General features: G+C 39.5%; 1 protein-coding gene across 2 annotated transcripts in view; it reads left to right on the top strand.

Moving 5' to 3' along the window:
- Positions 1 to 12,151, top strand: part of POU2F1 (POU class 2 homeobox 1) — a 419,716-nt gene that overhangs the window by 146,888 nt on the left and 260,677 nt on the right. For both annotated transcript variants that reach the window (XM_030203955.1, XM_030203956.1), the window contains exon 3: positions 944 to 1,044. In XM_030203955.1, the coding sequence (XP_030059815.1) occupies positions 944 to 1,044 (101 nt within the window). The remainder of the gene's footprint in view (positions 1 to 943; positions 1,045 to 12,151) is intronic.

Here is a 12,151-nt window from a genome sequence, read left to right as displayed (position 1 = left end):
CACCCTTTCTAAAAGTTCCACTTGTATTGTGTTTCGTTATTACTTGGAAACAAAGTACAGTAGTGCAAACTGCACTTTTCTACTTGTTTTTCTGATAGTCTCTGCTGCTGCTTCAGAATATGGTGCAGCAGCTGCTTATTTTATATGATGCAGCTCCTCCCTTTCCTTTATGCATAACTGTAAATGATAGCAAAAAAAATATTGAAATGTAGTGAGATAATAAATATTCTAGCAGTCCCACTTTAAATGGAATTAAGTATTTTGGATTGCAGACCCTGAAGATTCATGATCCAGTGTGACTTAGAATTATCAGTTGCTGGTTTCCTTATCTTGAGGAAAAGTTCCAGCAAGTCATTGAATACGAGAGGGCTGAAAATGGACAGTGAACAAACTGACTCTAACCTATTCTGGTGTTACATAATGACTTCTCTGTGAACTAGTAATATTGCATAGTTTGACTTTCTGAAATCCATTGAATTCTAGATGTTTTATGCTATAAGCCTAGGATAGAACAAAGGAAGTTTTCAGCAACAGAAGCAATAATGATGATTCTGGCAGTTCCAGTGGATGAACCTTTTGCTGGATGAGTTGGTGACGGTGTTCACACACTTTTCAGCTCTGAAATGACACCAGTTGGATTTTGAAAGTATTTTTCCTTTAAATCTGACTGGTGTTATTTCAGAGTTACAAAAAATGGAATTGGTCTTTTGCTATATGATTCTGTGATGAGGAGTGAGGGCCTAAGATTATGAAACTGAAAAGTATTTAGTTTCCACACAGAGCCTTGGGTTCTGTGCTGCACGATTGGAGTCCTTTTTGGGTCTTCAGGCTTTGCTTAGCACAGGCGTTCTAATAAGGTCTCCCTCTCTATTGTAGAGGAAATCATGATAAGGACTAGAATGGTATTTTTTTTTCTTTCTTTCCCCTCCTCTTAATTCTACAGGAACACAGACAAATGGCCTGGACTTTCAGAAACAACCTGTGCCCATTGGGGGAGCAATCACTTCAGCCCAGGCACAAGCATTTCTTGGACATCTCCATCAGGTAAGAGAAAAGCATTTTGTTCTACTTGGAGGAAATATGTGAGCAAAATTCCTTATTTTCCTTGTCCATTTGTTCTGTAGCCTAACATTTTCCCCTTAACCTCCTTTTTTTGGTTTTTCAGTTTGTTTTGTGTATATCTCCCCTTTCAGATTGTAGGGGGGGAGTTGGTAGTGGTTTTTTTAAATTCAGTGTGTTTCTGTATAGGAACTAGGCATAATATTCTTTGAAGGAGTGGCACACATTATAGAATAATGGCCACAATTTTCACTGGACTAAAATGTTTTGAGATTCTCCCCATAGAACAGATAACCCTTTGGGTAATGTTTAAATTGGGTTTTCTGCTGCATGTATCAGATTACCCTGGGACAAGACCTTGTTTTCTGCCCAGTGAATCATGCTCTGTTTAGCAGAAGCTGTTTGTAAATGGATGCATGTGATTGAAAGACTTTGACTGGTTTTCCATTAGTGACTATAAGTTTTAAAAACTACTTACTATTGTGGTGTTACTGTCATGGCTTGCAGACAACCAAGCAAAGAACAGTGAGAAGTTAGTTTGACGCTATGGTGGAATGAAATTTTCCCCAGCACAGACCTGTTGTTAAAATACAAATGGTGTTGGGAGTGTTTCTTGAATATTCTCATATCTTTTGAAGTAAAATATTTGGAAATTATTATCTTTTCTCTTGTGTTGAGAGATTCCTATGATAATTATGGGATGGTGGGTACTGCATCAATTCCAAGATCCTACTTTAAAAAAACCCCAAAAGAAACAAAACCGTGTTCATTACAAAATTAAAACATAAACTATAATATGAAATAGCAGCTATATAAAACAGGAAATGTGACAAAACTTTCCATATACAAGAAACAAATGAAAACCATGTGTGAAAACATAGATTAGACTACAGTATCCTACTAACAAACTAAATACAAAAGAGCAAAAATGACAGGTCAAACCAACAAAACATATACAATGACCAACTGAATCACATTCATGAGCATCAATAAAACCATATATAAATAGCAATTGTAATCAAACTAGTATTATAATGTCAGCCAAGAACAAACAGATCATGAATAATTATAAATATACTAATAAAATCAAGATAATGCATGCAACCTTTGGCAAGGCTGGTAAGTCCTCCATCAGCTAAATAACAAATTGTGATGCAGATCTAAACCAGAAAAATTAATAGAAGAATTCATGATCTGTAATTTGACTACATGATTTTCATGTGTTACTTAGTTTTTGTAGAATCTCATAGGGTTTTTTGGCAGACCAGTTAAAAGACACTTACTAAAGCAAGCCTGACTGCTTTCAAATGACTAAAGGGATAGATACATTAATAAATTGGTTCCCTGTGGTAAATAGTGCACTGTAACATGGTAGCATGTTTTAGTAAATCTAAATCAAGTAACGAAAAGCATTGCAGTTGGCAAACTAACAGCTAAAGTTACTAATGTATTCTAGCAAGGTAGCTTGCACTGTCACAATTAAAAAGGTTTGGATTTAAAGGCTAACATGGAAGAGGCTGACATAGTTTTGGTGGCAGTCATGGAAACTTGGTTCTCAGAAAACCATGAGTAGGATATTGTTATACTAGGCTATATAATCTATTCAGGAAGGACAGGATAGGAAGAAGAGGAGGAGGAGCAATGTTAAAGGTAATAAACATAACACTTTATTTTTGTATTCTGCAATAACCTCACAGTTCTAAGCGGATAAGTCATAAAAACTGGGCATTCCTAGCTGTTACAAATTTCTAAAAACAATATTTTAACATAAGTCTCGTGATTGTGCTTAAATTTCAGAAACAAGTTTTAATCTGTTGCCTAAAGTCTAAATAACCATTGTGCTCAAGATTATGGCAGGAATTTTATTACCCGGTTTCGCTGCCTGATAAGCAAACAGTCTCCAATTGCTTAAGCCTCTTTTTACCCCTCACAGAGGGAAAAGCAAACATAAGAACCTCTGAAAGACCGACAGAAACTGTTAAAATGAAACGATTGACTATATAAGACAGGGCCATCCCATACAATATCTTATACAATAAATGGGATAAAGCAACAGAATTGCAAGATTTATGGGATAATGAAGAGGCACAGTAGCCTAATCTACAAAGAGGGAATGGAAATTCTGTTTTCATCAGTGTGATGTACAGGCCACCTTCACAGACAGAAGTGGTCAGAGATTTAATTGAAGATGTTCACAGTGTAGCTATGAAAGGGGATTTTGTGTTTATATATTTTTTGAGTGAAAGGGATTTTAGTATACTGGATGTTGATTAGGGAATCCCTGTTGTGAGGTCATGTAGAATTAAGATCCTAAATTCTCTACAGGGAGAACTGTTCTAACAGCTGATAATGGAAGCCACATAGGGTGGGACCATACTGGACCTGGTGCTTACGAATGGAGGGTATTTCTGATGTGATATTGGGTGAACATCTAATATCCAGTGATTATCGGATGATGTGAATCAATATTAACAGAAAAAATGGAAAGGGGTTCATTCAAAAGTAGTTTCTAAAAAACAAAACCTAACTTTGTCAAGATCAGGGGGAATACCTCAAGGAGTTGTTAGCTAGGCAGTAACATCTGGGGGAAATAAAGTAGCAATGGGCAAAACTGAAAGGATTAAATAGGAGCAACAAATCTTTTTGTTAGGTAAATAAAAACGTGGAAAAGGGTGGCCTCTTTGGTTCTCAAAATTAATAGCTGAAAAAGTGAAGTCACCTTTCAAACTACAAGAGATTTCAAAAAGAGAAAGAGAGGCAGCAATATCTGGAAAAGCTAAGAGAATCCGGTAGAGTAGTTAGGAAACGTGCAAATGGAAGAAAAAAAGAGCTAATATGGTAAAATTGGGGGACAAGACTTTTTTTTTTTTTTAAGCTGTGAAAGTGATAAGAGAAAGTGTAATAAAAGTGGCATTGTGAAGCTCAATGGTGAAGGGGGAGGAATATGTAGAAGGTCATATTTGCTTAGCAATTCTGCTTTATCCTTTTCTGTTCTGTGTTCACAGATGAAGGGCCAGGAGTAGGACTGCAGCAGACAAATAGGAATGAAAGTGTGATAGACCTTGATCAATTTTCAGAAGACTTGTGGTTGTGAGGAGCTAGCTAAACTGAAGGTAGATAAAGCCAGTGGACCCAGAATACTGAAGGAACTTAAGGGCCTGCTGGTGGCTCCACTGCCTGCCTTTTTCAATGCTTATCTAAAGTTGAGAGTAGTTCAAGAGTACTGGAGAAAGGAGAATGTGGGCCCTCTCCACAAAATCTGAAGTAAGAGGAGGTTGGGAACTACAGGCTGGTCAATCTGATCTCTTTAGTGAGTAAATTTATAGAAACAGGTCTAAAACAGAAAATAGTGAGGTTTCTGGAACCCAATGGATTGCAGGATCTGAGGCAGCATGGCTTTACTAGAGGTCGGTCTTGTCAGACGAATCTAATTAATTTCTTTGACTGAGTGACCAGAGAGGGAGTGTTAGATGTGGTGTACTTAAATTTTAGCAAATATTTTTGACACAGTTCCTCATAGTAACTGCTAAATAAACCAAGTGCTCTCAGTATAGACCCAAAAATGACTGACTGGGTTAGGAACTGGTTGAGTGGAAGGTAACAAAGGGTATTGGTAAGAGGAAAGAAACATTACCAGTTGCTGCAAAGGTAAGTTCTTGGGCTGATTCTTCAACATTTTTGTGAACAGTATTGCAGAAGTGCTGTATGATACTGCGGATGATACCAAAATATGCAATAGGGGTAGATACCTCTGATCTCTAGATAGCATGAGGAGGAATTTAGTGAAGCTTGAGGGATGATTCAGAATTTAGCAGCTAAGATTTAATGCTAAACAAATGCAGGGCCATGAATTTGGGCTGCAAAAATTCGAGGGAGGTATATGGTAAAGGGGTTGAAGGTACTTGTATGTATAAAAGAAGAGCAGGACTTGGGCGTGATTGTATCTGATAATCTAAAGGAGGCCAAACGGGTGGAAAAGGTGACGGGAAAAGTCCAGAAGAATGCTTGGGTGGATAAGGAGAGGACTGGCCAGCAGGAAAAAGGAAATGCTGCTGCTCTGTATAAGTCTCTGGTAAGACCCCACTTAAAGTATTATGTACAGTTCTGGTGACCACACCTTCAAAAAGATCTAAAGGGGACTGAGTTGGTTCAGAAGGTAGCTACTGAAATGGTTGTTGGTCTTTGTCATAAAGCATATGAGGGCAGATTTAAAGATCTCAGTATGTATGCTTTGGAGGAAAGACTAGAGAAAAGAGATGTAAGAAATATTTAAAAACCTCCATGGCATAAATGCACAGGAAGTGAGCCTCTTTCTGCTGAAAGGGAACTTGGGAATGAGGGGGCATGGGGTGAAAGTGGATAGGTTCAGGAGTAATTTAAATATTTCTTTACTGAAAGGGTGGTAGATGCTTGGAACAGCCTCCCGGTGGAGGTGATGGTGACAAAAATTGTGTCTGAATTCAAGAGTGAGGTAACAGGATCTTTAAGGGAGAGGAAGAGATAGTGGATAGTATGGATAAGCAGACTTGATGGACCATATGGTTTGTATATGCCATCATTTTCTCTGTTTCTGTATCTATTCTGTACTGCAGGTCCTATTTTAATGCTATGGGACCTAGTTAACTAATAACACATATTAATGCAGTAGGGCGTGCTAATAACTCTTGCTTTATATGTAGCTTCAGAATAGACCTGTTCGCAATCAGAGTAATGTGATATCTAGACTGAAGGTGGAGCCAAGGATCATTCCCAGATTTCTCGGCTGGTGTTTTGGGATATTATTAATCTCAATTATTGAGGGTACAATTCCCTTCCTGTGGGGCATAGTTGCCATAGATTTTCCAAATGGGTATCTTCATGAAAATAAGTACAATTTTTTTTTTCAATTTTAGTTCAGATTTTATGTTTTATGCAAGTCAGAAGTTTGTGCCAAATTTTGGGAGTATTTGTGAAATCTAGTGTAGTGCTCTTAGAGAAGAAGCCTAGAACGCCTAGGTTGACTTGTTTTATAGGAAAGCCAGAAAGCTCTCAACAGAAAAAGAGGAGGTAGAAAATGGCTTTAACCTTTTCACTTTCTGTCAGCAGACACTGCACTTTGGGGAATATAGATTTATATTTGTCGCCTCTGACAACTTGATATTCTGATCTGCACCTGTTGTCTGTAATATTTCATTATATATCTCCTCCTAATTCTTGTGCAGTGACTTGGATGAAGATGTTAAGAGAAGTACTCCAGTAACAATTGTGAGAGTAATGAGAGCCTCAGAATTGCATGAGATAGGATCTTTGATTTTGTTTGTATAATATGGAAGTGAAGAGATTGCAAGAACAGGGACTTGGAGCATTGTTCTCCAGTATTTTCACACTTAAATCTATTTTTCTAGGAATTGGTGAAACCGGTATTCATTTATTGATTGCTGCTCGCCCTTTACTTCCTACTTGAGAGGGTGCACCAAAACTCATTTATTCTCATCTAATTCAGTATACATTTCTCAAATTAGGGTGAAACAGGAGGGAAATGAATTTACTTTTTCATGTTGTAGTATAAATATGAGCAGTGGTGTGCTTTGTATTTTAACAAAAACTAATCCTAACCATATTAACTGGAGGAGTGGCCTAGTGGTTAGGGTGGTGGACTTTGGTCCTGGGGAACTGAGGAACTGAGTTCGATTCCCGGCACAGGCAGCTCCTTGTGACTCTGGGCAAGTCACTTAACCCTCCATTGCCTGCCGCATTGAGCCTGCCATGAGTGGGAAAGTGCGGGGTACAAATGTAACAAAAATAAAATAAAAAATATAGTCCGTGGGAGCAGAGAACATTGCCTTCGCTAGACTCCAACGAGGCTTATATTGGTCACATCATAAATGCTATTGATATCTTTCACATTTGTTTTCTGAGTATTGAAAGTGGTTGAAGAGTAGGTGAGCAATAATTTTCCTTTCCAGCTATTAGTCACTGTAAGTTGTATTCTCAATTATCAAGAAAATCATTAGTCTAGGCAGATGTATTTGCATATTTTGTTGAAATAGCTACAACAAACTTACTTTTTTATATATGACTTGCATTAAAACTTGGATAGTGCAATAAATACTTGTGTGAAATAATTCTAAGGGAACGTCTTGACCATTGGGCAAGCATTTGGCATTAAGTCTCCCAAATGTTCCCACACTTGCTGCCAAATGTACACATCTACAGTGAGACAGTTTTTGTAGAGTAGTGATGCAAAAATCTTTGTCCCTTATCCGTGAAAGGTTTTTCTTTTCTTTTCTTACTTTACTGATGATCATGAATGGCACAAGCTCTGCCAGTTCCAGCTCTTGACCTTCTGGCTTAGGTAGCAATTCTTACTATGCCCAACAGCTCAACTGACTAGATTTTATGGTACTTTGGTGGTACAAGAGTTTGGAGGCAAGACTTTTTTTTTTTTTTTTTTTTAAATATAAAAGAAAACAATTAAATTTTATTGTGCTTAAATGGCAGAAGAAACTGAAGAGAGACAGGTGAGATATGTTGAGACCTTTAAATATTTGAAAGCTATTAAACACAAAACCATTATATGAAGCTCCAAGAACACAGACTTAAGAACAACATCATGAAACAATATTTCATGAAAAGAGTATTAGATGCCTAGAATGCCTTTTGGAGGTAATCACAAATAGTAACTGAATTCAAACTATTGTGGAACCTTGGTGGCGAGAGAGTGGTAATAAAACACTGATGTAGCCTGCACAGATGGACAGTTAAAGTCCAAAACCGTAATGATATAAAATTGTTAAGGAAATAACCAGTAGCTAATATGTTGCACAAATTAACATAGTAATAGGTGTGAACAAATCTACATTTGTAATCCACACCGTGAATACAAGGTCAGGATGAATGAGCATGTTAGGGAGACCAGTCACTGTAATAAGCCATAGAGATACAGCCCCTCTTGAATACAGTTAACTAGAATCCACTATCCACAGAGGATTCAATATCAGTGTCCCATTGCTCAAAGCTTCAGTGCTGTAGCAAACAGTCCTGCCCTGTGCTGCAGGAATACAGCAGAAAAATAGCCCTCCAGTGTTCAAAGCTAATGGCAAAGTATATGTGCGCTGTGAGACCGAAAGTAAGGGGAGAAACATGTTTGGCACAAAAGTTTTGCAGTAAGCACAATTCTTGTGCAGAACCCTGAAGTGAAGCACACATCGGTGCCATTCTTTTCGGCCTCTAAATATAAGCTTTTCAAAATTTTTGCCCACTTGAATGGTCGCACAAAACAGGCACCAGTGTGTGCTTTCGCTTTCGGGTTTGCTCAGACTTGCACACATTTTGTTTTTCAGTATCAGTGCTTAGAAGCTTGCACAGGTTTACTTTAGCTTCCAAAACAAATGAAAACCAGCAGATTTTAAAGAGAAAATCACAGGGAATCCTCTCTCCAAACACCCCGACGCCAGCTCTGAGCTAGTGTTATTTTTTCAGCGGTAAGAGCAGAGTTTGCACTGTTCTATGAGCATTGAGAGGGCATAGCAAATGACCTCATTACATTGGTTTGACTACACTTAAATGCAATTTCCTGTGCGTTTCCTGTGCTAAAGCCCTCTGAGCATTCTGCGCAGATTAACGCCAGTGCTAGTCCTGTGCTAATTGGCTCTAAGGTTCTGAGCATCAGCCCCCAAAGGTGGTGAATCTGGTAATATACCCAAAAGATTGCCCCATCCATTTAAAATCAAGGTTTAAACATAGTAACATAGTAAGTCGGACTTAGACGTCATATCGAAAATGACCCTCCATATCTGTTAGCAAGTGTTTTTGTTTAGGGATCTATAGCAATCTGTTCTCAACAGTAGGAGCTGTATTAGGGTTCTAGGGCTTCATGTAATATTTGTAGTGCAACCATCTTGTGGGTAAGGTTTCTGTTGTTTGACTCATAGTAACATAGTAGGTGACAGCAGATAAAGACCTGAATGTCCATCCAATCTGGTCAACAGTCATTCATTATTTCAAGATTTAAATCAACAATGAATGTGGTATTATGTACTTGATCGTGGTCTTTCTTTGGTGTTTCTGGGACATAGACCATAGAAGTCCTCCTGGCTCTGTCTTTGTATTTCAACTGCTGGAGTTGCCGTCAAAGCCCACTCCAGCCTATCCAAATCTGTCTTGTCATTTGCGGGACAAGGACCATAAAAGTCTGCCTGGCACTGTTCTCGCGTTCCAAATTACTGGAATTTCTGTCGAAGCTCTCTCCAGCCCACCCTAAACTCGATTTTCAAATGCAAGACTCGGACTGTACATGCCAGCCTAGCACCAGACTTTGTTGATGCAGCCAGAGTTGCCATCTAAGCACCACTTGACATTCAAACACATATGCTACACTTTATATCATTCATTTTTTAATTAGAGATCCTCTGCTGTTTTGAATTCCGCCACAATTTTTTTTCCAGGCATCTACCACCCTCTCCATGAAAAAGAATTTTCTGACATTACTCCTAAGTCTACCACCCCACAACCTCATTTCATGTCCTCTAGTTTTACCACTTTCCCTTCTCTGGAAAATATTTGGTTCTATATTAATACCTTTAAGTATTTAAACGTCTGCATCATATTTTTTCTGTCCCATCTCTCCTTTTTCTGTCCCTTCTCTCCTTTTTCTCCTAGAAATGTTTAAATTTAAAATATCTTTGCTCGTCACAGTGATTTAGTATTAAAATATAGCTACGCAGGGACTATGAGATTTCAGTGGTCAGTGAGAGATGGTTTCTTGTGCATTTATTTTTTGGGTGGGTAACATGCTGCCTATGCAGTCAGGGAAGCAATGCAAGAAATCTATGTCCTCTTTCCTCTATACTTAGTAGCAAGCTAGTTTATTTTTAAAAATATATTTAAATTATTAGGCAGTCCATTCTTCACCATTGGAAATGTCCTTTTTTTAACCTATGGCTTCATGATGAACTCACTATATATTATAATAGTGTAGTAGTCATGATACCTGAAAGCATTAAAAATGTTTTCTCAACAGCTATGTTGTGAGGTTTTTTTTTTGTCGTCTTTGTTCTTGAGGATCACTTTTAGGTAACAAAATTAATACACAATGTTAAAACCTAATAATGTATTCCAGCTTTAGATTAAAATTAATGCAAGTCAGCTCAGTTGAAGTAGCAGTGCTCTGCCTTGGCATATGTTGGACCTAGGGCAGTAGTTCCCAAACCTGATCCTGGAGGCACCCGCAACTAGTCAGGTTTTCAGGATATCTACAATGAATATTCATGAGACATTTGCATGTACTGCCTCCACTGCATGCAGATCTCTCTCATAGACATTAATTGTGGATATTTTGAAAACCTGACTGGCTAGGGTGCCTCCAGGACCAGGTTTGGGAACCACTGGCCTAGGGTTTGATTCCTGTATCACAGGGAATGCTGTGGAGGTAGTATTCACAGTCCTATAGGGAGGTAGCCCAACCATCATTTATTAATGTCACCTTTTAGCTAGATTGGGTGGCTCCCAGAAAAAAAACTATTGCTGAAAAGATTGGACTACGTGATGTGTGAGGGGATATATAAATACTGCAAAAATTTCTAGGTAGAGTTAAATAAAGACTCATGGCACTGTAGCCCAAGGAACAGGAGGATATTGCGAGGCACAAAAAAAAAAAGTGCTGACACGATGAGGGTCTTACCAGAAATGTAAAGATTGCTTTCTATATTATGAATCAGAGGAAAGCTCTATTTAACTTAACATTTCATAAATAGGCTACAGTAGGTCATATAATTGAATCTAATCTTGTGTGAGGATGTGTTGAGGTCCTTTATATTAATAAATAGACATTGAGATCAGTTCTTTCTCAAGCAGATGAATCTCATAATGATGAAGCAGTGAGCTCACTTCTCTGGTTTCATACTTCTATCTCTCTGAGGACAAGCAGGCTGCTTATTCTCACACATGGGTCGAAGTCCACGTCGGCCCGGGGACCGGCATTTTGCTATAGCAAAAACAAAAACGTTTTGCTAGAGTCTTTTGGCGTGCATGCACCGCACATTCGCAGACTGACTTCCCGCCTGCCGCATGAGTGTGTACCTCAGTTTTTTTTTTTTTCCACGACGAGGTGCAGCAGGTTCCTCCTGTGCTCCTCGTTAAGGCCCGAGAAAAGAGTTTTTGGGGGGGTTTTTTTTCACTATTTTCGCAAGTTTTTTCTCATCTGTATTGCTAGGTTTAAAAAAAAAAAAAAAAAAAAGTTACGATCCTTTTAGTTTCTCCTTAGTTCTTTTTTTCCTAACTTAAGTTTTCTTTGTTTTCTGATGCAGCCAGTTTTTAGGCAGCGCGGTCGGGTTTCTCCTCCTTTTTGTGTCCCCTTCTTCTTGGCACAATTGAGTCTTTTGATTTCGCCGAAGCCGTTTTTCCTTCCATGTCATCGAGGACACCCAGCAGCTTCAAATGTTGTACTCTGTGCAACTGGACCATCTCAGGTACTGATACCTATTCCTGGTGTATCTAGTGCCTAGGGCCTGACCACAGCCCAGCTGCTTGTAGTCTATGTCTTCGTATGAAGAAACGGATCCAAGTAGCTCGAGAAACATTTTGGGGCTCTGTCCGGTCCTTTGACATTGACATCGGTACAGAGGTCGGCGGCGTCGACATCGAGGGACTCGTCGATGTCAGGAGCAGAGGTAATGGCTGCTGAGAGACCAAGTCGCGCTGGGAGCAGTGAGGTGTCGAGTGGGTCTCCACCTGTCTCAAGGCCTCCTGCTATGCAGGCCCCCCGGGACCGACCATAGTCTAACCTGACTCCTCGTCGGTACCAAGGAGTCTCGGTGACGGGCATTGAGCGAAGGTGAAGAAGCACAGTCATTGATCTCCTTCGACACATGGTGCCGGGAGCTCTGGGGTGTCGAGGGATTCGGCACCCGAGAAGTGTTGGCGCCGAGAGGACTGCTCCCCCTCCATACAGGAGGTGCCGATGCACCGGTCTCTTAGAAGCCCGGTACCTGCACCTGAGCCTCAGCCGATTTTGCCACCGGCTGATCCACGGACCCCGCAGCCTTCTCCGATGGCGGTTATCAGTGAGCGCATCCGGGCCCTGCTTCCAGAGCTTCTGGAAGGACTGCTGTGC

The sequence above is a fragment of the Microcaecilia unicolor genome, chromosome 5 (genome assembly GCF_901765095.1).
Source record: "Microcaecilia unicolor chromosome 5, aMicUni1.1, whole genome shotgun sequence".
Classification (NCBI taxonomy): domain Eukaryota; kingdom Metazoa; phylum Chordata; class Amphibia; order Gymnophiona; family Siphonopidae; genus Microcaecilia; species Microcaecilia unicolor.
The sequence above is the reverse complement of the archived record's forward strand: the minus strand, read 5'-3'. Positions and strand labels throughout refer to the sequence as shown.